Source organism: Stegastes partitus, unplaced genomic scaffold, assembly GCF_000690725.1.
Source record: "Stegastes partitus isolate 25-593 unplaced genomic scaffold, Stegastes_partitus-1.0.2 Scaffold189, whole genome shotgun sequence".
Lineage (NCBI taxonomy): Eukaryota > Metazoa > Chordata > Actinopteri > Pomacentridae > Stegastes > Stegastes partitus.
In genome coordinates, this window is record NW_007577920.1 from 570,173 (window position 1) to 595,657 (window position 25,485).

Consider the following 25,485-nt stretch of genomic DNA (forward strand, 5'->3'; position numbering starts at 1 on the left):
TTTAAACTCAACTCTCTAATCAGAAGTGACTTTTTTTTAAAAATGTGATGATTGAAATAATGTTGGGCTGCAAGGTGGAGCAGTTGGTAGCACTGTTGCCTTGCAGCTAGAAGGTCGCCAGTTCGCGTCCCGGTGAGGACACCCGGGATCTTTCTGCATGGAGTTTGCATGTTCTCTCCGGGTTCTCCGGCTTCCTCCCACACAGTCCAAAAACATGCTGAGGTTAATTGGTGATTCTAAATTGTCCGTAGGTGTGAATGTGAGTGTGCTTGGTTGTCTGTCTCTAAGTGTGGCCCTGTGATAGACTGGTGACCTGTCCAGGGTGTCCCCTGCCTTCACCCTGAGTCAGCTGGGATAGACTCCAGCCCCCCCACGACCCTAGTGATGATTAAGCGGTGTATAGGTGATGGATGGATGGATGATATAATGTTAAATATCACATCCAGTAATCGGTCGACTCTTTACTGTCATTTAAAGAAATTTTGTCCGATTTTGTTCAGCTCCCCTCTGGAGACACAAAAGATGTAATATGTTATATAATGTATAAAAGTAAAAAGTGCCTCTAAACAGACTTTGGTGTGTAAAATTGGTGGCGTTGTCCTTAAATAGAAGAGAACAGCAGAGAGTACATTTAGCCCACATAAAGCTGGTCATGTTTTTTCAGACTTTGTTCTAGTGTTTGCCCTCTTTTTTCTGCTTTCGTTAATATTTGTATCCTCTTGCGCTTTTAAAAATTGCTAAATTCAGAATTATTGGTTACAGCTAATGGTACAATGGGTAATGGATCCTGTAGACATCATGTTATTTTAAGGACTCACAGGCCAAGCCCTCTGATATTGTGTGTAAACGTGTTGTCGGTGACATGGTCGAGAATGACTCGTGGAGGTATTTCATAAAGAAACAGTCTGGCACAAGTTCTGAGAGCAATCACATCTCTTTAGTTAACAGTGAGATTAAAGCTACAAACGTTGATCACAGATTTAAGTACAAAGGTCTTCAGAATAACATCAAGAGGACCTAATTTAGAAAAGGTTTCGTAGCACAAGCTAGGGACAGAATCCAATTTTCATGACATCGCTGTTTAGCAGTTGATTTCACCTTTCGAGTTTTGCATTCTGCCCTCATATATGGATAAATGTAAACATACCCTTGTTTCTATGTAGTGCTCTTTGGTGGCATCCTGGTTGTCTGAGAGGGACATCCCACTACTACTATTATATTTTCTATTTGCTTTTACTTCAGTCCCAAACTCTACCACTTCATAAAATTAAATTCGCTCATGCCACACGGGAAGCTGCTGGTTGAGCATGTGCTCTTTGGAAGGGGTCCATTTAAAGTCATCATCACAATAAAAATATAGCTCAATACTCTGGATGGTGGACATACCACAACATATTTCTTAAGGCAATAATGGCTAAACAACATACAAGTAGTTTGGATATATGACGGCATTCACAAAAGGTACATAATATAGGTTATCTACAGTATGTTCAACATAGATACTGAGAAAATAAACATCTACTTTTACTACAAAAAAAAACAACTTTGAGATAGCTGTAGCTGGCACATCTAGCTGGTACAAAGGTTGCCGTGGATACAGCGATGTCAGTGCTGCTGATTAGGTGGGATAAGCTTTGGCCTTGTGCCGTGGCCCACTTCAGTTGCACAGCATATATGAAGGTGTGGGGTTGCGCTTGAGTCATCTGTCTAATAGGACTTGTGTGTAGAAGAGGGATTATGGAAAGAATAGAGGGATGAAGAATTGAGAAATGGTTGGATGGAAAAACAACAAACTGGGCAGAATTATCACAACGAGGCTAGACTGTCACCATGTAATTATTATTATTTTTTTTTGTCTTTACAGCTAGTAAAAGTTCATGACGACACCAAGACTACTTCACAGGACCTTCATTTATTAATTCACTGATACATAATATATAGAACACAAGCTTGTTCAGGCTAGAAATCTCTCAAAGGCACAGAGTATCAATTAGTTTGGCCAAATTGATGAGAAATTAAATTTTTTTTTAAAAAAGAAAAGAAAAAGAAAAAGGTAAATTAAAGCCGCAAGCGGCGATAGACGGGTCCTCGTCCTACGCTTGTCGGCCTTCACGCACGGCGGGCTGTGGCGCAAACCTGCTCCGGGCAGGACTGTGATCCGGCATGTCGAGTTTGGGGCAAATCGGAGCAAGTGTGGCTAAGTTACGAGTTACTTGTTTAGTGGCGAGCCGCGGCGGCGTGCGTGTTGGCCGGGGTGGAAACGCGCTCTGGCTGAGACTCGGAGCACGCGTGTAAAATTTCAGGCCGATTGGAGCACAGACACAGCACGTCTCGTATTCTGGTGTTTTATGGCGTTGTGGCCAAATTCAAAATTGAGAGAGAGCCGCGTTGAAGAGAAACTGCCGGAGGACATTCGAGAGAAATAAGCCGACACGATGAGAAGGTCCTCACCTGGAGATACAGAGCTGAGGAACATCCCAGAGGAGGAGGCGGATACTTCTGCCCCCTCAGAGACAACAACCGGGCCACAAAGTGTAGGTGGGCTGCGCCTGGCCATCCGCGTGGTCATAGTCAGAGTGCTGAGCAAGTGCAATGCTCTCAAGGATCCGAGCGAACAGCTGGTCTCCTCACATCAGACGCCTGGCCGAAAAGGTGATGGAAGGACTCTCGGTACCTGATGACTTCAGACCAGACCTGGTGATGACCAAGAACGTGAGCAAGAAGGTGGTCAAAGAGCTGCAGAAGAAATTCTGCAGCAGGAAGAAGCTGGAGGTTTTAATGAGGGAGAAGGATCCAGCTGTGGACGAAGCTCTCGTCCAGAGTGTGAGAGCTCACGTTAAAAATATTTTATTTGTCCCAGAAGGGAAATCCAACATCCCTGAGCTCCCTAAGAAGGAGAAGAACTGCTGCCAGGCCGTGTGGGAGATTGTGGTCATTGTTGGCGTTATTTTACTTGGCCTCTTGGCGACTGTTGGGTTTTTCGCAGAACTCTTTTGTTGGCATTCATTTTGTTTGTGTTGATGTTGGGACGCAAGATGGCAAAGCGCCAATATGATCCAGAGTATTTAAATTACTACGAAGACTGGACCCGAATCGCCACTGTTATTATTAAGTATGTTTCGAGCTATCATGTATTCTGAATCTGTATTTTTCACTGAAAAGAATTCCGGGGATTCGCGCGATGAGAAAAGAATTCCGGGGATTGGCCCGATGAATATAGAAGACTCCCGTTGAGCGGTTGAGTGTTTATAAAAAAAAATAAATAAATATGGCATCCACAAATGGCTGTCAGTCTACATCAATGTGCCAACAAATATCCATGGTGCAGTATCATTCCAGATGCTACTCTTAGATTTAAGAAACATATATTTCTGACATTAAAGTTGAGCTCTCCTGCATAGTCATTGCGTTAAAAGGCAATGCAAAGTGATATTTTTCAGTTTAGAGGACAATGAAGAACACTGGAGTCTTCTCATCTCTCCACAGCAAACAGGTCAGTGATTAAGGCGGGGCAGGAGGGAATCAAGAATACACTGAATATATAGTTTAGGCTGGACAGGAGTGGCCACTGAATAGACAGGGAAGGCACAGGGACTGAGGGAAATGATCAGGTGAAGGCAAAGAGGAGAACGGCAGCACAAAAGTACAGGATACAAAATTCGCAAAGGGCTCTCCCACTTTCTCACAACAGACACACAACAGAAACCAGAAGCACACAGAGTGACGGGATGGGGTGACATGGGAAAAAAAAAAAAAAGCAAAAATGTGTTGTTTGGTGTCGTGTTAAGCGTGCAGATGATCAGCTAGGGTGGCGTGCTGTGGGTCTCAGTCAGAGTGTGCAGATTTAAGTTTGTCCTGGGCTGCTTGACGGGCGGCTCCATCCCCTCCTTCTCCTCATCGACTGTGCTCAGAGAGCTGGACTGCAGAACGAGATCTCCGCCCTCCTCCTCGCTCTCCTCTTCCTCGTCCTCCTCCTCTTCTTCTGGTGAAGAAAGACATGACAATTAGTAATCTGATAACGGAGGCTGGAGAAACTAGATGTGAAGAGAGCCGTGCTGCATTTACCTTTTTCCAGGTCTGGAGAGATTCGGCTCTTGACGGTGCTTGCAAACTGCAAAAAATAGTAAGAACAAGACTTTTATAAACTTCATTCATTCATTCATTCCAGGTCTGGAGAGATTCGGCTCTTGACGGTGCTTGCAAACTGCAAAAAATAGTAAGAACAAGACTTTTATAAACTTCATTCATTCATTCATTCATTCAGCCTTTATTTAAACTCAGAATACACTGAGGTATAGAGGCCTAAGTTACAGTGTAGCTGGATAAGAAAATAAAAGACATAAATCATGAAATATAAACTGATAACGCAGACACATACTTCTCCCATGACTGCAATAGGCGTCTCTCCTTTGGCCTGGGCCACCCTGTGCTCTATCAGGTAGTACATATACTCGTCATACAACAAGCGAATCAGGTGAAAGGAGCCAAAACTTGCAGCACTGCGCAGAGTCAGGTCCCGGATTACCATAGAACTGGTGAGAAAACAGAAGATTTAGAAAATGTATCTGGATGTATCTAGAAAATGATCACTTTTACTCCCTTTTTCTCTCACCTATAGAAGGACCAGTTGAGCAGGAAGACCTTGGCAGCCTTTGGAAGGGCCACAGGGTTCTGCTCGTAGGGCTTCAGAACCTGGGAGACAACACTATCCAGCCAGGTAGCCCACTGTTCCAGAGAATTTTGCTGCTGCAGAGTCGCTTTAAAGTCTTGCTCCAGCCTCTGGACCACCCGGTCCTCACACTGACACACCCAGGATGCCTGCTCCTGAAGGGGACACAAAGGTGGACAGAGTCAGGGCTCTGCTCGAGGTCGCCTAAAACACCAACATACAGTGAGAGACAGAAGCTGCAGACATGAACAGTGGTACTAGCAGACCTGTACGTTAGTGAAATCAACCCGATTGAGGTCAGAGAGCATCTGGTTGATCTGAGCTGAGTTCTGCAGGACGGCGCGGGCAGCCTGGGCCAGGTGGTTGAGGCTGGTGTAGCGACGCAGCGTCTGGGAGAAGGAGCCTACGCACACCACCTGAAAAAACAAAAAGAGAGTGAGAAGGAACGCAAGGAGCCTTGGTAAGTTGCTACATGTCACAAGGAGGCACAATAAGGACAGTTAACACACTGCGCTGAATGTGGTTTTGCAAACATAAGAGGACACATGTAAATGCACACCGACATAATGTTTATGTTTGGGAGCAGCGCATTTTTAAAGTAAGTCCTCAGCTTGTCTCTCCCCTTTCATTGAATAATAATAATAATGGGATTAGATAATTACACGTTGCCAGTGCCAGCTGAAAACGTCCTCAGACAAGGTGAGTTAAAAGAAGAGTTAAGTTAGAGCGACCTTGTGTGTCTAAACTGTAAAACCATTTACACAAACCTATCAATATAATCCTGGTTCGAAAGTATTAACACCATAAACTAATTCCTGCCTAACGGGACAGAGAAGACAGTGAGATGCCAGCTCACGTTCGAAAGTGGTGACAGATGTGCAGTTATGTGCAAGATGAACCTTTAAGTCTCCTGCCAAGGCTCCAGCCCCCCCCCTCAACCCTCTACAGGATAAAGCAGTGCATAGAAGATGGATGGAAATCTCATGCCAAGTGTGAAATGATCTGAGAAATTGCTGATGTTGGCTCATACAGGTATAACATCAAAATACCTCAATAAAATCCTGGATGCAGAGCTCTGTCTGATCGCTCTCTAACATACCTTTATGCGAACCATCTCTTCTGGGATGTTCATCATGGCGCCAGTCAACCAATTCTCCAGACTTTTGGCAAAGTTACGGATGGCCTGAGTTAAGGCACCTGATGGTGGTGGTGCAGAGAGGAGAGATGTGATTTAAAGGGATGTAATAGACCGTAAAAATTCTTCTTTTAACAGTAAGAGAGATGTGCTTCAACTCTTAAGAGTAATGCTGTAAATCTAGTTCCAAAGATGCAACGTTGTAGACGTTAAAAGTAACGAACCTTTTGAAAATGCTTTGTTTACTTAATTTTCTACACATTGTTAAAATAAATTGAGTTTTTGAAATTAAGACTTGCATTTGTAGTGCTTGCTTTTAAAATCTCTGATGTTTCCTGACTAATTCACAGACACTTTTTTTTCTACCTTTGTTTAAACTCACTTGAACCTCATTTACAGCATAGCCAAGTAAAAAGAGCAGATGTAGGCATGCAAATAAGAAGCTTAGATAAGAATGACAGCAAAATATTAAATAGCAAAATCAGGAAAATAAGAACAGTTGGAATAATTGTAGCGTCTGAATGTTATAAAGAAATTATTCAACTAAAAGAACACCTGAAGGTAAAACAAGATGAAATCAAACACCTGTTGCCCTGAGGATGAAAATAAATCAAGCTCTATATTGTTTTGCAGGTTATTCCAGGTTGCAGGTGCACAGTGAGTAAAAGTGGATTTTCCAAGCTCAGTAAAAACAGCCAGCACTATAAATAAAGCCCTTCCACTGCTTGAATAAACAGCGTAGTTATGTATTCGTAAGAGACTATGCATGAAAGCATTAATGTCATAGAGAAAGACGTGTCTTGTACCAGATTTAACTATTTAACATCTGCAAGTTCCTTCTAACTAAAAAGTTGTGCAGAAAGCCGGCAAATTCCACTTACTGCTGCCACCTATAATTAAACGCAGCATAAATGTCATCCAGGGTGGCTCTGATTTAATGTGAGCAGTCACTACTTGCGTCTGTGCGTCTTGTTGAGACACTGTTGTGGTTTAGGCTATGTGCTGAGCAGTAAGCAGTGAGCTGGCAGTAGACTGAATTCAGTTTGCGCTGTGCTGATTCTGTTTGTGAGAGCTATAAGCCAGTACTCGAAATTTGAATGCACTTTGTGGTACTAAGGCACTGAAACTGGGCCAGGCTTAGCTTCCTGCACGACTTGCACAAACATGTTCAGTTTAGGGTGTCTCGATGCCATTGTTTCAGTTTGGTTGCAGAGTAAACTGTGTTCAGTTATTTTTGTAGGCTAGCATGACTGTGGTGCTTGTTAAGTTTCATTTGATTTTATTACTTTCATTGATTTCGCAACACCCACCAGCCTTGCAGATTTAGTCATTTGTTTTTCGATTATATAACTAAGCCACAAATAACTTCGCTAAACCTTTAACATCTGGTTTCTATGTTGCTTCCTTCTTCCCTGTTTGAACAAATTGTGTAGCATGACTACACTTCCATGCTTTAAATTGTAACATACACTCTGTACATACAGAAGTAAATAAAGTGCATGTATGGAACTGATATAAAGGTCACTTACTAGGGATGGGTCTCAGCACATCGGGGATGAGGATCTCCACCAGCGTCTGGTAGAGCAGGTTGTCGCACTCTCTCGTCCAGCGCAGCACCGGTTCAAACTTACACAGCACCACCAGGCACGACTTGGGCAGACGTTTCTCAGACTCATTGTGTCTGGTGGAGCATGTCGGAAAGTCGTGACAGAGGAGACAGAGCAGTCGTCTTCACGTACAGCAGTGGAGGAGCTATACATGCATGTGCTATTATTTTGTTTGTCCCATTGTATGAGTGTGTGATACTTACAGGTTGAGCGATTCGGTGTCATTGCTCTGGCTGAACCTCCAGAAGGATTTCCACAATGTCTCCACAAGAGTGAACTGAAGGTTGACCATCACATCCATAACAGCCTGTGTGGGTCACAACCAACAACGCGGAGGTGAGTTAACTTTTGGTGACATGATTGCTTGACAGTGTTTCAGATCAAAATTAGTACATAGCATTTGGAATATTTTAGCATCTATGCACTAAACCGTATTTTCTCTTCAAAGCTGACATTAGATAGCTGTCTGCCATGAAATAAAACATAGCAAACGGAAAGGCAAGAGAAATAAAAATGGAAGGCTGAAATATTATGCTCAGTGTAAAGGACTTCTGCATATTTTCCATTTCATGCTTTTTTCAAACTCTAATTTCTAGACTTCACGGAAGGGTTTTTGAGATCAGACTTGACATCTGAGTACTAATAGCTACGCTTATAAAGTAAATACGTGGTTTTAACATCTACAATCATACATTTGGACTATGTATGCTATTATGTTGCCAACTTATTGCCACAAGATTGTAGCTTTAGGTTCAATGCACAGCTTTTTATTCAAACTGTAACTCATCTCAGTGGGAACCAGTACAACTTATCCTCATAATTTTTTCATAAACATATTAAATAAATACTGTATTATTGCACACCCAGATTTTTTTAGTCTCTCATAAAAAAGAAGTAAAAATGAGTTGAAAACACAGCAATAAATAGAGGTGGGAAGGTTAAATTTCTTACATAGAGTATCTGATAACTACATCACTGCATGTCCAGACAAGCCTAATATTTGGTTATTTGTAATTTTGTTTATATGTACACAATTCAAAAATATTGCAGAATTTTCTTTCAGAGTAATTTGGCTCCAGAATTGGTGCAGTTAAGAGAAACTTGGGGCAGAGTTGTTTTGAAGCTGTGACACAGATGCAGTCTAAATTCAGTCACATGCCATAAACATTTTCAAACACTTTGGCTACCTGCTCCAAATGCCAAAAAAAAGTCACTACTTGTATGACCAATTGTTTTGTTTTAGAAATTCTGATGTTATCTTATAAAACAGAATAGTGGCAATAGTTTGAAAACACAAACATTTTCCTTATACTCCTTTTTCTTTTTTCTGTACTTGTCCAGGCATGGAAATTACTGAAACCACATTCCATACTTTTCCATACAGCTTAGGGACGCTGTATATCCTGTGTCTGCCCACGGCTGCCTACCTCACAGTGTTCTCTGTACAGAGTCTGGAAGGCCTTGAGGTGTTCTAAAAGGATCCCATCAGGAAGGGTTCGATCTTGCAGATCAATGTCCACAAAGTCGGGCAGTGGCCTGGATGCCTCTGCACAATAAACAGCAGAGAGGAAACGGAGGAAACATGGTGATTTGTTCCACATGTCTGAACCAACCCTAATTAATAATAAAACCGAAGCCTGCTGTGTGCAGCTAAATGACAGCGACCAAATCTGCTTTGTTAGTTAATTATAAAGCCGATAACTGAATAATGAAACTAACATTCACACAGAAGTTTGTTAGTGTCAAGCTACTAATTATTACAACGTTACCAGCACAGAATCTAACCAACAGCAGGACATGAGCAGGACACATAGGTTATATGAAAGTATTCATTTCTTTAAAACAAAATCATATAGTAACAGACTATTTACTGAAAGAAGAGTGCAGGTGTTTCTCACCTAGGAACTGCTGATACTGTTGCACCTGGGCCGAAATATCACAGAGTCCTGCTCCCTGCTGTTGACCAAGCCCGCCTGCCGTCCCATTGGCGATCCCCTGGGCCTTCTGAACCGGCTTTAACCTGTTGGACAGAAAACACGTCATTCAGACAGACAGCGAGCAGGAACAGGAAAGATGGTTTATGTTGTAATCAAGAACGCTTAAAACAGGCTGCACTAACATTGTAAGCAATGCAGATCTTGTTGTTTGAATGGATCTTTTCCCAGACACAGGTTCACTTTTGGTACTATAATGTGTTTGATAGGTGGATCAACTGAGAGGTGTATTAATGCAACAGGAGCAGCATTTTAGGTGATGATATACAGTAATGTCGATTTATAAGATTATCCCCAGGCCAGTCTTGGCTAGCGAGATGAGAAATAGAATAACCCAATTTGAGCCTAATGGTGTGCAAATCTCATTTTTATTCAAATGTTTTTGTTGAACCTGAACATTTTTGCCTGGATGTGCACATTGGGTCTCCTATCTCATACAGCAACGTCTCTTAATATTGTATTTAGAAAATCTCAAATCTCAATACTGAAATGACAGATTTCACAAAACTGCAAGTCCATGTGTGGATACCTGTTTTTCTGTGAGAAAGGCTGCTGCCTCATCGCCATGTGTTGTTGTTCATCCATCAGTCTGAGCAGAGGGGAACCGGATTTGATCCTCAAACCATAGTAGTGGTACTTAGAGTTCCCTCTGAAAAACACAAAAGAAGAAGTTATGACGAGACCCTGAGATCCTGGATTGTGTGTGTGTGTGTCTGTGTATGTGCATGTATGTACCTGGTTCCTAATCTCCGTGTACGCAGCCCCATGAAGACCGACCTGATGAGTTTACCGAAGGATGCAGCATTAACTGGTTCTAGTTTCTGCTCCTGGCAGTGCAGCAGGTAGTGGTAGTAGAGGGTGCAGCGAGGTAAACTCACCCCCTCCGCCCCCTCGTAGTTGTCACACAGCCACTGCACCTAAGGGAGGATGGACGCCATGTAATTTAATTTTCTGCCGCTTAACGTCGCAGATTGTTTCACTTTGAACTTGTGTACTCACAGTAGCAGGTGGGGCCCGAGAGTTCGGGCTGGAGTAACTCTGTCCTCCACCTGCTGCTCCCGCTCCTCCCCCTCCTCCTCCTAAGACGTAGCCTCCCTGAATGACATACCCCCCACCACCCGCAGCAGCTGCCCCGCTATTGGCTCCTCCTGTTGCCACAGAAACTGGCTGTGAGGCTACAGATCCAGTGATGTCTGACTCAGAGCTGGGCGTGGCCTCGTAGAAGGTGGAGGAGGAGGTTGGCGGAGTTTGAGAGTAGAGGGGCGAATCGGAGAATGGGTAGTTGCTTGACCGACTAGAAATGAAAAGACAGACACAGATTAGAAGAGACACAGATACATAAAAAAAAATGCAGAATAAGTGCAGTCATGTGACCAGAAAAGTTGCAAGGTGTATGTCATTGATTGTGAGTGTAAATATGCAACTCGTACGACAGAGCTGGTTCCTCACTACTTACATGGTGGACGTGGTGAAAGTTGGGTCTCCTGCTCCGTCCACATACTGCACTTGGCCAGAATATACATGTTCCACCTGGGCATTAACCAAAGAGGAGATTTTAATCAGTGTTAATTGATTTTTTTGGCCACTTGGGGGCAGTTCAACAAGATGTACACACAATGTTGCCATATTATCATTTTTAAAAAGCTGTTAAGGCAAACTTGCTGTTTCAGTTGGCACAGAGAATTTCTGGCCATTTTTGATGGTTTAAAGTCCAATATTTACTTTGGTTTAGCTCAGTTTTTATCCTCATCAACTCCTTAGAAAAAATATCTGTCCAGCTGCTCCTCCGGGTTCACAGCCAGTTTGTTTGTGTGTCATTTGGTTTAAGGCAGAGAGTCTAGAGTGGGTTATTAGAGCTTATTTGGTGGAAAGAGCTGCTGGAAGCAACATGGAACATAGCAGTGAGAGCTGTGAAAACCCTAAAATGATCTGTAGAGGAGAGTCGTAGAGCTGAAAGATAACCTACTGTGGGTTAATCATGGCAAGTGGCCCCCTTTTGAATTATATTATTGCAAATTTGACATTATCCATTGCTAGTGTGAATTATAGAGGAGAGGAGCTTTAATAAGCAAATTGCAGGTTGCATTTTTTGCACAATTTATACTTAATATTTACAGGAAATTATTGTTTGAAAAGGCAATGCGCAATTTTATAGGTTGTATGTGAAGAAGAGACAAAAATTCAGATGAAAAAGCGTCCCTACAAAGCGTCACAATACATCACATAAGGCAGTCCTCTGCCATAGCGCACTGTGCAGTAGTAATAGGTAGTGAGTCTGAGTGATTTTAAAGACAGTTTTTTTGCTCATTACCTCGCATTTCACAGTTTTTAATCGTGGTAAATTACAGTGTTTGCACAAACTCCAGCCTGTCAGGGTACTGAGTACATACTTACACCTAATTACAGATCTGGCTTTAGTGCCTGGGTTTAGTGCGGGTGGAGACTTTTGGGACTTTTCATTTTCAAACAGGAGGATTATGTTCTCAGAGATACGATGGGGTTCTAGATGGGATGTTTACGTCAGGACTGTGCGAGACTGATAGCTGATGTAGTTTCTTCAATACACATGGCTGCAGCTTCTGGTACTGGCATCGGTGGGAGCAACAGCTGGAGATCTGTCAGAGATTCAACTCGACTAAAACGCTAACTGTAAGTCTTCTTTGATGTTTGCAAGCTTCTAAAAGACCTGTCGCCTCCCTCTCATCTCACATTGAAATGTTTTGCTGATTTATGTTGGACAAAGCAAATTATGACTCCTATCAGCTGATCCTTGCTCACTGGTTTCTGTTATGCAAAGTTTCTTATACTCTAGTACTAAACGGCCAGTCATAGTTGTGTAATAGCCTGATATGTGATAGTAAACTTTACAGCACTGTGATGTAACACAGTAGCTATCAAACGTCAGTCACTCAGAATGACACCTGCCCTGCTCTCCTACACCACAGATTAACTTCTCGCTGGAGGCCATTATTTTTCCCAAACCTGGTCTGTTTTTTAACTCTGTAAACCCTAACCCTGTGACACCCAGCAGGATCATAACTATAAAGCTGTAGTCTGTAATATATGTGTGAATATACATTTTTAAAACCTCACAGTGTCAAAACTACTGCCAGGAAGCATATTTCTTACTGTAAACATTTAACTTGCTTGGCTCCTCTCCCTTTTGTTTTATGAGGCAAGTATAAAACTTTGTTACACAACTATTGTCAATGTGATTGTTTTGCACATAGAGACATGTTTTTTTGTGTGCTTTTTTTTTTCAAAAAAAATCTGTTTTCTGCCCCATTTTCCTACTCATTAATTCTCTGGGGTTGCAAACCTGCAAGTTGCTTGTTAAGCTTAGTTTTTACCAGACATCTTGCTTGTGACAGCAAAGCTATGTAGGTGTGCTGCTGCAAAACCACGCGCTGTTCTGCGTAGCTAGGCATAAGAGGGTTTTTGTTTTGAGGAGCAGTCGAGCAGGCACAATTTCTGAAACCTGTTTGACAGCTCACTGTTATTGCTGATACACATAAATGAAGGTCAAATAGTTCACTTAGTTTAAAGATAGGTAGAAAAAACAACAACAAAGAATTAGCACGGTTGTAGTGTGTCTTTGTAGGTGCTTATAAGTGTTGCAGCATGACTGACAGGATGACGTAATGATGACGTATGACTTGTATATTCTCTTATATGATGAAATGAGATGTTTTGTTTATCTGTTTACCTCTTGGTTAATATGCACAGGCTGAAGGTTGTTGATGTGGCCTGTCTGGATCCTCTTGGCTGCCTGCAACACTGATCTCTGCTGGTTGATTAAAGCCACAGCGTCAGCTACAACCTCATCTGCACTTAACCCTACGTAATGGTTATAGGCTGTATATAAAAGATGGACATAGCCACTGGGATGGCACCCATTGGTTTGTGGACTATTGATCTAAAGCCTTGAATCCAGAAATTGGCTGCTTCCATATTGTTTTTTATTTGAAAGTGGATTTGACAAGCCTGGAGTGGATGTGACTGAGCACTAGAGGCTGATCTGCACATCCGTATGGTCGCGACTTGTCATTCAAAAGGTAGCCACGCCCTAAATCATATCATTTATTTTACACTGAATGGGACTATAATATACTAAATAAGCATCATGCTGTACTAAAGAAGACTTCAAAATAGCAACTGAGATTAAAAACTTGTTATAAAAATGTTTACTGAGGCAACAAATCAAGTGAGAAATAGGTTCATTTTCTCATTTACTTCTATACAATCAGCATCCGGACAAGTTGCCCCCTGCTGGCCATTAGAAGAATGCAGGTTTAACACACCTCTGCACTGGCTTTACTCTTCATACCTGGAGGCTACGCCCATTTTCTATACACAGTCTATGGTTATGGCCTGCTCCTACACAGTGATATGATGAATGCATGGGGTTTGTGTACATGTGTGCATCTTACCTGTGGTGTGGTCTGCACCGGTTGGACCACCTGAGTCGGGACTCCGGGGGCAGGAGGGCTGGAGTCTGACAGACTGTCACTGGAGTGAACGGAGCCCTCTGCGGATGACATATGAAGGATAAGAAAGAGATCATCAAACACATCTCAACTGAAAAGCCAGCCACCATCACTACAAGATAAGTACTCACGACACACTTCTTCCAAATCGTAATAACAGCCAGCGCAGAACATCTCGCAACTAAGTTTCTGTTTTTTGCTCTAGCGAGGAAGGACCGACAGTGAGGACGAGGAAGAAGAGTGTGTCTGTCCAACTCTCCTTTCTGTCCTTATATCTTCCATGCAGAAGGACAGCTTTGGACAGCTAATCTCCCCAGATGGAGAGAGAAATCCCACCATCTTGTAAACATGCAGATCGGATGAGAGCAGGGAAACGACAGATACATGAGGGCTGATAATTAGAGGGAGAAAATAAAGGATGGAGGGTGGGTGAAGCAGAGGGTAATATTCACCTTTTTGCAACCTTCAGGTGAGAAAACACTACTTTAACCACATGCCCTGCTCATTGTGCTGCACTTAGTTCAACCCAGGCTGGCCACTGTAAATATACCTGCAGTTAGGCTTAAGTCACAGCAAAACAAAATGTCGCAGCACAACCCCCCACTTGATTTAGTTTTGTATTATGATAAGTGATCCGTCTCTCCTCAGAGGTTTGTAAATTTTGGCTCTGATTATTGTTGACACTGACAAGTTAACATTCAAGCTGCCTAAAATCCCTCCCATAAGACTTTCTTGTGCAATGAATATTTAATACATGACTTATTAGTAGAGGCTAACTGGCATTTTCCTTTGGGCAGGCAGACGGTTAAATATCTAACTAGTCACTTCTGTTTGGCGGCTACTTTGATACATGAAGGTCATCAAACTTCAGGATCAGGAGAAAACAAAAAAAGCTTCGAAGGCGCCTGACCGAACTAAACAATGTCGCGAATCAGTGCAAGCCATTCTGGTGCTTCTATTTGTTTAGTTTAACTAGGTTTATACAATCCTGATCATTGAAGCTAGGACTCAACATAATACACCCAGCTTTACAAGTTGCACACATAACTCTCAATCATATGTTGCTGATAGCACAGGAAAAATGTTTTTAAAATAAATTTCTTCATGCAATGTCTTAAGTAGAGCAGAAACAACATAATCATTAAGTCCATATCGGATAAAACTACCAAACATATGCTGGTTACACTGGACATACAGGGTGTTTAATGTTAGCATTTTACAGCTGAGTGATTTACTGATTTCTAAATAAGATATGCCTCCTGTTCTAGTCTGCATTCTGCTAAAGAAACAGTATTTAAATCTTGTGTATGCAGGGTTTTTCCTGCATTAAAGAGTTTTTGGCATCTCCCAAAAAGATTTTAGTCAGCGCCAAAGGATAATCACTGATGCCAAAACAAGATAAAACCATTTTTAACCAGTCTTGTTGATTTGGGTTTCATTTACTCAAACAAAATAGACATTTTGTTTATTAGATGGCCAGAAATCACAGAAAAATGCATCTATTTCTATCAAATATGGCAACACGGGCTCATTGTCTTTACTGTACATGGACCTATCTTGCCTACTGTCATGCATAGTCACCCCTCAAAGGGCTATACTGAGCCAGGACAAACCGTAGTATAGTACAACTTAACAATATTCATTCTAGCCTGCTAATAAAAATGCACAACAGAAGTAAAGGAAAGCTAATCTCATTTCATGAATCAGGATTAATCATTTAATGGCATAACAGTGCTTTTTAAAATCAAGCTTTCTTTCTTTCTTTCAAAAAAAAAAAGAAAAAAAAAAGCAGTCCATACTGTAGATACTGTACGAAAGAATGCCAAACTTTAATAAGCTCAGTTATTTAGGGCACTTGGTCGTCCTGCTCCATGAGGAGGAGGAGACGAGCCCCGGAACTGAGTCTCTCCCTCTGGGTGAGAGTGCACAGTGTTACCTGATACCAGCAGGCAAAAAGATCTACGAATAGACGGCCCTAAAATAAACATATAGACAGGGACCGGCGTTGAGGGTCAATTCTCTCCTATTTCCTTTTGGTAACACCATATTTTAAAATACTAACTCATTTATTTATGTCTGAGCATTTGGCTAAATTAATCTGATATTACTTCATATCTGGAAACGGTTCAAGGCCTTGTAAACACATGTTACATTAGATATCATTCTGGCTTATTTTATTTGCTGTACCACTACAGGAATTGCTAGTTTAAGCCATGCTGACGTAATATGACTAAAAACATCACTATGTCACAATCTCCTTTTAACAGTACCAGCAGGAAAAGTGAAGTCAGACTCCATCAACCATTCATGCTCCCACATTTGGGACTTGCAGCTTAGCAACCAAGTTCATCAACTTGGTATGTCCACATGATTTATGCAACAAACCAACCAAGCAGCCAGCCACACAAACCACATTACTGTGATTATGATGGTTTTTGATGGGAGTTAGATCTGGTCTTTATCCTCACTATTTAAACAGGGACTATTTCAGAGGAAGGTGGCACCCCGGTAACCTGGGATGTGAGGACCAGGACCAATCATCACTCAACTAACTAATGGCGATCATTATTAATACTTTTTGATTGCAGTCAAATAATTCATTAAAAATGACTTTGGAAATCACATCTGAGCTTAACAAATCTTCAGGGTAATGAAGTCAAAGGGGAAACAGCTTTTGGAAAACAAGCTTGTCATGGATAGTGAAAATGCCCATTTAGGATTCCCATAACCCAACATGATGCCAAAGATATTCAGTTTGCAATGATATCAATTGGGAAGCAGAGATCTTCACATTTCAGAGCCTTAAACCAGCAAATATTTTTTTTTTCTTGTGAAAAGACACAGTTACTCTATTGTTAAAGTTGCTGATTTATTTTCAGACTATCAATTATTTGTTCAAGCACTATTTGATACCACTTTTTATAGCAGGTAGTCAAAAACAGAAAACTGGTGGACCATGAAACTAAGAGCAATAATTTGTGGCTATTATCAAGAAATTGAGACAAACGTTTATACTCAACTCTCCCCTGCACTTCTTAGGAACTAGAATTGCTCACTTTGTACTGGACAACCTGTCATTCTCCAACCAGGATCCAGCTGACAGGATGAGAACAGACTTGCAGGACATACTGAAGCTTGCTCAGACTACATGCTATGTCATGTTCTCCTGCTGCCAATGTCAGTTGGAAAGCATGTAATATGCATGTGTGTGCACAGTACATGTTAAGGAGGTATGTGTCAATCAGTCCTCAGCCTCTCACCTGTAACAGTCACTATGATGTACTGAGGCGAGCTGCTCTGACCATTGCTCTTCTGGACTGCAGAATGCTGTATATCGGGGGTTACGTAGTGCTGCGTGGGAGTCGTCAGAACCACTGCCTTGTGGCTCTGGGCCTGGGTGGGCGGTGCTTGAGAACAAAGTGCATCCTGTCCCGTTTTCGAGGCAGTGGTTGATTGGTTAGGGGACGAGATGGTTCCAGAGGTTGGTGGGATCTCGGACAGGAAGTGTGCGGTCTTCGCGGACGAGGGTGTGGTGGCAGCAGGTGTTGCTATGGTTACTGTGTTGGCCTGCTGAGGCTGAAGGTCCTCCGAGTATCCAGAAGTTGCCATGGCAACCAATGATTTGAGGCACTAGTTCTGTGGATAAAAAAAGGGATGACATGCATTAATGAAAGTGCCACGGACACACAAAGAAACACACTTTGTTGCCTTATTATCTAGCTTATCTGTGTTTTTGGCCACGCATATCTGGTATGTGTCCTCACGTGTGTTTGTGTGTGTGTGGAACATAAACCAGAGGAGGAAGTAAGGCTTTTGTCTGAGACTAAGCAGTAGTCTAGAGCCTTTCCTGTTTGGCTCTGTATGAAACAAAGTGTGCTCTTAAGCATAACAAATGGTGGTATTCGTTACATTTACAAAACAATATTCATTGCCCGTGACAATCACATCTCAAGTAAATTAAAGCACAAAAAACTAAAATTAGGAAAATCGTGGACAGGCCCAGACTGTACAATCTGGAAATAAACTGTAATCAGTGGAGCCACTGTCTGTCAGGACTTTAGGCCAACCTACTGGACGATAAGCCACTCCTGTGTAAACCAACGCGGCACTCAAGACAAGCAGATGATCATCCGGCACACCGTGCTCACGGGAGTGACTTGCCGGATTCAATGTCAGACCAAAAACTTTTTCAAAGTCACAAAAAGATTATGAAATGCGCTGCACTCGTATCTCAACCTTTAAGGCTCATAAACGCGTTAGTTGGGCGAGTTTCGTGCGCGTTTCTGCGCGTAATGTATAAGAACAGCTTGCTTGAAAAGTGAGTTGAGAACGGGGAAAGTGATAGCTTCCCCTGCTAGCAGCTCACGTCGAGTTGTGTGACGTTAAAGCGAGCGAGCCAGCCGCTAGCTCCTCATGTTGCATACTCATTAAATCTACGAGCACGCCACCAATCGCGCCTCGCTGTACTTTCGTGCTTATCGGAACCGCAAGAAACAAACCCGAAACATGGTGACAAACGAGCTTTAAAAAAGTACGATTGGCACTACAACACACCCGCCATCTTGTGCTCTTATCAAAGATCTGACATCGCCATAACAACGGTCTGCGTTTGGAAAGAAGCTAGCAACCACTTTCATCACCGATACGCTCGAGCAATTCCACGTTAACGCTGTCGATAGTGCGAACCGCCACACGTATATAATTTACAGAAAATTACACGACAATTCTGACATATTTTACTTTTTTCACCTTTGTTATCCCAGTATTGTCCTTTTTAGTCGTTAAAGTTTTTTTCCCCTTAGATTTAGGTTGTTGTTGTTGACTCCCGTTGCTTGGTTCTTGTCGCCAGGACTACCGTGACTATGGCGCCTAGCCTTCACCGGGGCAACTGTTGCTACCCTCTGGTTATAGCCCCGCCTTATACTGAACGCTAATTGGTCGAGGAAGGAGGTGGTCGCAGCGTCAGTGAAAGAACCGATCGCTGATTGGCTGACTGTACCTGTCTGTCACTTTCGCCAGAGTCCAACGTCAAGTGACCACTTGTGATGTTACTTTTTTGATTGCACAGAATGTCAAACAGATGAGAAGAGATGAATGTCACTGGATTCATTCCACATAAAATGTTGCTGCTGCTTATCTCAGCTTCCTCCCATTCGGATAATTAATATTGTGCAACATTCAGAACTTCACAATTGATTTGTTAATGCACTGAACTCTCTCTGTTGTGTATTGTGTGTGTATGTGGAGTGAATGGATAGTGATCTCCATCCAATGCTCGGCAAATCAGATAGGAAGACAGAGATTGTGGTGGTGACACATGGCACAAACAAAATGATGTAAGAGACAGAAAGGCCAACAAAAGGTCACAGGTGATTAGATTTGCCAAGAGCTCTGTTGAAATCACCACTGGCATCATTCACAACTTTTCTTTTTCATGTGCATTGTTATCCCTAAAGGTCTCCGGTCTTATCTGGGGACATGATGAATGTGGAGGTGAGCTGAGGTCCTTCTTTGAGATGCTAACGCCTATATAAGGTGGAGGGGTCGACCAAAAAGAAACACAAACTACAGAGAAGCGTTGAAAGATTTCCAGCCTTTGAGACACCTGTGGCATCTTTTCAGCCTCATTATGTGGAAGGCAGCGATCTTGACCCTGGGCTTGTTGGTGGCGCTGGTAGACAGAGTCCGGCCTAATGATGTTCATCCCTCTTTCTATGGGGTGAAACTGTGTGGAAGGGAGTTCATACGAGCTGTCATCTTCACCTGCGGTGGTTCTCGGTGGCGGAGAAGCGTAGAAGATTCGGGTAAGACAACATTTGTGTGAATATAGATACAATACAAGTTTATTGATGAGGATTTACCATGTTTTCCTAGCGTCAAATTGTCACATTCTCTTCCATTTTCCCAGCTCTTATTGGAGAAGAGACATTTGACCTGTGGAAGACAAATCCCATCCCTCAGCTTACCAGCGAGCAGGATCCTGCAGAGCCCCAAGCATGGAGAGATCAAACAATGGACGTGGCATCTATGGCTGCTGGTTTCGGCCGCTCAGCTCGCTTGCCAGTCTCGGAGGAAGTGTTGGAGGCTCTGCGGAGTGCAGACAGGAAAGGGAGGGATGTGGTGGTCGGACTGTCCAACGCCTGCTGCAAGTGGGGCTGTAGCAAGAGTGAAATCAGCTCTCTGTGCTGAGCCTGGCTTCTTCACCTTGTCACCTCACTATTTGAGAGCTTTACTATTTTCTCTTGTAAATTCTTAAAATTCCACTTTCATCCAACAACCTGTCCATGTGCTGACTATTAATACTTGAATGTGAATATGTACTCCAAATTTCCTCGCTGTGATTAGCACAGATTGATATATTTGTGTAATAAAGCTTGGTGTAGTTGGTGTTTTAGGTGTGGCTCCTTTGAAAATACATACTAACATTATATTTCATAATGTTCGAACACTTCCACTTTTCCAAAACCTTGTTTCATAAACAGAGTTTGTCAAACATTGCAAAATGAAGGAAGTTGTGGTGACTCATAGTGCACAGGGTGGCGAGAGTTTTGTTGAATCATAGTTACTTTCTGTAATTCTACAGAAAGCAAGAAAGCAAGTGCATTTATGTGGTACCTAATCACACAGAGGCTTTTCAAAGTGCTTTACAGGCAAAGGTTCAAATTAAAATGTATACCATACAGAAGGCTAACAGTAAATTAATGAAATAATTCAAAAACAGTACAAAAGTGCACGCTGATTTAATAGAAAACTGATTGAAATTATAACACTGGAAATGACAAATGACTAAAAAAAAATTAAAACATGTACATTATCAGATTTAAAAAACGCTGCATTTGCATCATAAATAAATACTGTTTCTCGTGTCTGGTCTGAAATCTGGGCACCACAAACTGACCAGTTGGTGCAAATCTGAGAAACCAACCAGGCTTATACTCAGCAAACATTTCTCAGATATATTTTGGGCCTAGAGACCAATAGAGATTAGGTAGGGCCCTAAATTAAATTCTATATTTAACTGGAAGCCAGTGCAGGGATGTAAGAATCGGAGGAATGTGTTCTCTTCTTGGTGTTTCTAGTGGCAGCATTTCCCCTATAGAGGGACAAAACACGACAGGTGTATGATGCAGAGTCATTCAGTGCAACCACATGTGAGGCTTATGAAAGTGGAGCATGGTTGTTTGTTCTAAGGTGATAATGACATTTGGCTCCTCTTACACCCCAACCGGAATCCCCAGTCATTATGCTGAGTTTAAAAACTGAACCTTTGCATGAATAGTTGATGTACTATTAGTCCTTATTAGTGTCCATGTTATTGTGTCCACGCCCTGTACCACCTCATACTAACCATTTAGACTAGTTGGATGTTGCAGGTATTGAAGCTGGCACCATCTGGTGGCTCTAAATTAAACGCAACACAAAACAATGCAGTGATAACATAACACCTGAATTAAAAGTACGCAATGTGTTTATATTAGCTAAATCACAATTACGTCAACAGTGTAAACTTGCAATATTGTTTAAAGATTGTTAAATACTAGTTCCATTAAAGTTTTTTGTTTTTTTCTTTTACGTCTCTTCATGTTACCTCGCCCAGTAGTTTGTCCGGTACGGAAGCCGAACGTGATCAAACTGATCACCCGGCTTGATTGCAAGGCATGCAATCTCTGTCACATACCAGCTAGCATAGCAACCGCACAGATCTACTGAGATCAGAAGTTTGTACTTAGCTACGCGGATCGCAGTCATATTTTATTTAATGTTAGTTGTTACGGCGTAACTGCACTGTTGTCTATAGAAATATAGATCTACCACATCGGAGCGAGCAGGTAAAAACCTTTCGCGCTACTTTCAAGATGATGCTAGCTAGCCGTGCTACTGGTAGCTGCCGGGGGGGTTGATATGCGACCACCCTGTTCTGCATATTAATTGGATTCATTAGCGCCGTCTTTGTTGCTTTAGGGACAAACGCAGCTTTGGCAGCAACGTGGTGCCCGGATAGTTGACGGGAGATAGCGTTTTTGTAATCTGTGAATCGTGTGAGGTATGATAGCGACGCTAAGCTAGCTTGCTAACCGAATGAGCCAGACGTTTGCGCCTGTGTCGTCTGGGCCTCATGTACAACGGCTCTTCGGGTCGCAGCTGATAGTTGGTGTGTCTGTGTGTTCATACACATGTTAATTAGTGCAAGAACACCGGTGGTACTTGTGGGATTACCGTGTAGAACACAGAAAATGTTCATAAACACTCGTGCTATCACGGCACTGTTTTGCTAACTGTACTCATATAACGAACGCGATGTTTTTGACAAGTGAAGATTCAAAAATTAGCTTTGGGGTCAACAGTTTTTCACAAGTTGTTGCTCTTAGTAAGACAACATACTGGTTGTTCTGTGATCCTTAGCTTGCTGCGTGCTTTGAGTTGTAATGTACACAGATCTGAGGTTACAGGTGTGGCTGTGAGCACCAAACTGTGTAGTACCTCCTTCCTAAACAGGTAATGTGTGTGTTGTTGTTTTGTAGGATGGAGTGGCAGCCAGATGAACAGGGTCTGCAGCAAGTGCTTCAGCTTCTCAAGGATTCCCAGTCCCCAGACACAGCAACACAGAGAGCTGTGCAAGAAGTATCCTTACATCTGGTTGTGTTTGACAGTGAGGGTGAGAGGAAAAGGTGTGAGATATTGCCTCCCCCGTGAAAGTGGCTGACGGTGAAAACTGACTGTGTTTGCTGTAGTGATCGACAGTGCATGAATCGCTGCCACCTGAGAGATAAACATGGTATGTGAGGGTGTGTATGGATGGTAGAACTCCTTAACAGATTATGCAGAAACTGGAGCAGCTGAACCAGTTTCCAGATTTCAACAACTATCTCATCTTTGTCCTCACGAGTCTTAAATCTGAGGGTATGTATGGGCATGTCATAACCACGAACATACCACTCACAGAACAAGACTGTTTCTGTATTGAATAGTGTTTCTAACTTTCCTTGTTCCCTGCAAACATTTTTAACATTTCTTTTTGTGCTGCCTCTCCGCTGCTTTCCTTCTCAAGACGAGCCCACTCGGTCTCTGAGCGGTCTGATCCTGAAGAACAATGTAAAAGCTCACTACCAGAACTTCCCTCCCAACGTGGCTGACTTCATCAAACGAGAATGCCTCAACAACATCGGAGACCCTTCGCCGCTTATCAGAGCCACGATCGGTGGGTGTTTTGAGTGAGAGAGGGAAGATGGAGAAAGGAAAGGCTGGAGTTAAATGCATTTTTCTAGCCAGTGTGAGTCAGAGTGTTATGTAGGTGGCTGGATTTTTGCAGGTAATGTGGCTGTGTGGGAGCGAGCGCTGCATTTTCAAGATGTTTTAAATGATCGAATGCGCTGACGAGTTAAGTCATTAGTTATCCCTGACTTTTAAAGCTTGTGTATTTGTGTTTAACTCTTTTTTTTTTTTTATCACCATCAAAGGCATTCTGATCACGACCATCGCCTCCAAAGGAGAGCTGCAGACCTGGCCGGAGCTGTTGCCTCAGCTCTGTAATTTGCTCAACTCGGAGGACTATAACACCTGCGAGGTTAGGCCTGCACACACAGACACACACACACACAGCTTTTGAAATGTTGATGTGATCATAAAACTTGCTTTCTTTTGTCTTTTGACTCTCTTTGCTCTCTGATTTTTCTCTCTCCTCAGGGTTCTTTTGGAGCACTACAGAAGATTTGCGAGGATTCATCAGAGCTGTTGGATAGTGATGCACTGAACAGACCTCTCAACATCATGATCCCCAAATTCCTCCAATTTTTCAAACACTGCAGCCCCAAGATCAGGTCACTAAAACACTAGTGTTTTGCTGTTTGAGTCTGAATACATCTCTTCTTCTCAGCCATAACTATTAGAATCTCCTTGTTAAAATGATTCATTGTGTGTTTTGTTTTCAGGTCCCATGCTATAGCGTGTGTGAACCAGTTTATCATTGGCCGAGCTCAGGCTCTGATGGATAATATTGATACCTTCATTGAGGTGAGCAACTCAACATTTTGTCTTCAGACGTCTCAGAATTTCTGGTCATCATGTTAAAGCAAAAGCAGGAGTCAGTTTTTTGGTGTAGTTTTTTTCGTGTGGGATTTAATGACATAGAAGGAAAGCAGTCGTACAGGTTTGACGTAAGAGATTTTTTTTTACAATAGAACTGCTCTGTGGAAATTTATTCTTGCATCAGACATCATTCGGCAAAAAAAAAAAAAAATGTTTTTCATAGATTTGCTCAGCTTTGGACCTTGAGTTAAGATTTTTTTTGTTAAAGAAAGATAATGCACTTACAGAAGTCTCCTTCAGAGTCAGTTATGCTGCTTGGAAAGGTCTCCTTGAACAAGTCGTTTCTCTAGATTGGATTGCACATCATACACAAAGCATCATACATGTTGCCATCATAACCGCAGTGATTCACACTCGTAGGAAATGTTACTACATTCAAGTTGGGCAGATTGCCAAAGCATGAAAAATGATCCAACAGGACTGCACACAGTGTTTCATCGTGGAAATGGAGAGCAACTCCGCTAACCTCAGAAAAACACAATTACATTTTTACAAAATATGCTAAAAGCTTCAGGGAAGGCAGCTAAAGGGCCGCTTTTTAATCACTGAGGTCACATCAGTGTGTGATTAATTGATCCCTCGCATCATACATTCGCTCCACAGTAATTAATCAGAGCAGCCTGTCGCAGTGTTGGTGGAGAAAGAGTACAGAAAAGTCAGCTCGTGCCCAGTCAGTCATGACTCACCACTGCACTGCAGGTCAGACACCAAGCTGAAGTCAGTTTGATAATCATCAGTTGGACACACATTTTAACCCTGTGGAGTCTGCGTGTAGTGAAGGTCAGCTCAGGGCTGATGCTGGTTTGTATCGATCGACTGTAGTAGTAAAATCAATGCTTGTGATCACACTGCGAGGTTGGGAAAGGTTCAGCAGTGCTTAACCAGCTCTGCTAACCAGTTTCTCGTGGGAAACCTTTCAATTCCTTTCAAACACAAAGTCAAAATGTAAAATGTGGCAAAGTGTCATGGAAGTAATTGCGAGTTTGGAAGCTATTAACCTCTTCCAGCCCTATTTCTTATCTTTTGTCATGTTTGCTCATCCTGCCTGTCCGTGCCTTGTTTCTCACATCCATTCTCTTCTGTTCTCTCTTCTATCCAGAGTCTGTTTGCACTGGCTGGTGACGAGGACAGCGAAGTGCGGAAGAATGTTTGCAGGGCTCTTGTCATGCTGCTGGAAGTCCGCATCGATCGCCTCATCCCACACATGCACAGCATCATACAGGTGAGGGTGTGACCTAATCTCACACACCACTCTATTGTTGTTTGGCTTTCTATTTGACCAAACACCTGTTTTTTTGTCCCCTACAGTATATGCTGCAGCGGACCCAGGACCCAGATGAGAATGTGGCTCTGGAGGCCTGTGAGTTCTGGCTGACTCTGGCTGAACAACCCATCTGTAAAGAGGCTCTGTCAGGCCACTTAGTCCAGTAAGTTCTCACATGCCAACTGGACTCTGGAATGTGTTGATGAGAAAATGATTTCATCTGAGTATTAATGTTTTTTTTTT

At 42.5% G+C, this 25,485-nt stretch overlaps 3 protein-coding genes across 5 annotated transcripts in view; 2 read left to right on the forward strand and 1 right to left on the reverse strand.

Annotated features, from left to right (window-relative positions):
* Window positions 1-2,293: 2,293 nt before the first annotated feature.
* rfx1b (regulatory factor X, 1b (influences HLA class II expression)) lies at window positions 2,294-18,895 on the reverse strand. 2 transcript variants are annotated; one of them, XM_008280308.1, is made up of 18 exons: window positions 18,642-18,895; window positions 17,153-17,528; window positions 13,836-13,933; window positions 13,112-13,189; window positions 10,862-10,935; window positions 10,405-10,699; window positions 10,141-10,322; window positions 9,935-10,054; window positions 9,310-9,431; window positions 8,839-8,957; window positions 7,615-7,718; window positions 7,334-7,485; window positions 5,769-5,866; window positions 4,936-5,085; window positions 4,613-4,824; window positions 4,379-4,532; window positions 4,066-4,111; window positions 2,294-3,982 (listed from the first exon to the last, which is right to left on the reverse strand). In XM_008280308.1, exons 2-18 carry the CDS (start codon window positions 17,499-17,501, stop codon window positions 3,804-3,806), a joined length of 2,532 nt encoding a protein of 843 aa, XP_008278530.1. In that variant the 5' UTR covers window positions 17,502-17,528; window positions 18,642-18,895; the 3' UTR covers window positions 2,294-3,803. The 2 variants fall into 2 exon arrangements, with proteins under 2 accessions (XP_008278530.1, XP_008278528.1); XM_008280306.1 differs by having other exon boundaries at window positions 13,112-13,192.
* A 55-nt stretch (window positions 18,896-18,950) lies between these two features.
* Window positions 18,951-20,282, forward strand: rln3b (relaxin 3b). 2 transcript variants are annotated; one of them, XM_008280305.1, is made up of 4 exons: window positions 18,951-19,228; window positions 19,349-19,385; window positions 19,515-19,696; window positions 19,801-20,282. In XM_008280305.1, exons 2-4 carry the CDS (start codon window positions 19,378-19,380, stop codon window positions 20,079-20,081), a joined length of 471 nt encoding a protein of 156 aa, XP_008278527.1. In that variant the 5' UTR covers window positions 18,951-19,228; window positions 19,349-19,377; the 3' UTR covers window positions 20,082-20,282. The 2 variants fall into 2 exon arrangements, with proteins under 2 accessions (XP_008278527.1, XP_008278526.1); XM_008280304.1 differs by having other exon boundaries at window positions 19,213-19,385.
* Window positions 20,283-21,531: 1,249 nt separating this feature from the next.
* tnpo2b (transportin 2b) overlaps window positions 21,532-25,485 on the forward strand; it is an 18,959-nt gene continuing 15,005 nt past the window's right edge. The window contains 9 exon segments of the mRNA XM_008280309.1: window positions 21,532-21,721; window positions 22,415-22,514; window positions 22,718-22,793; window positions 22,942-23,091; window positions 23,351-23,457; window positions 23,577-23,710; window positions 23,822-23,903; window positions 25,078-25,200; window positions 25,287-25,439. Of these exon segments, the coding sequence (XP_008278531.1) occupies window positions 22,416-22,514; window positions 22,718-22,793; window positions 22,942-23,091; window positions 23,351-23,457; window positions 23,577-23,710; window positions 23,822-23,903; window positions 25,078-25,200; window positions 25,287-25,439 (924 nt within the window). The 5' untranslated portion in view covers window positions 21,532-21,721; window position 22,415.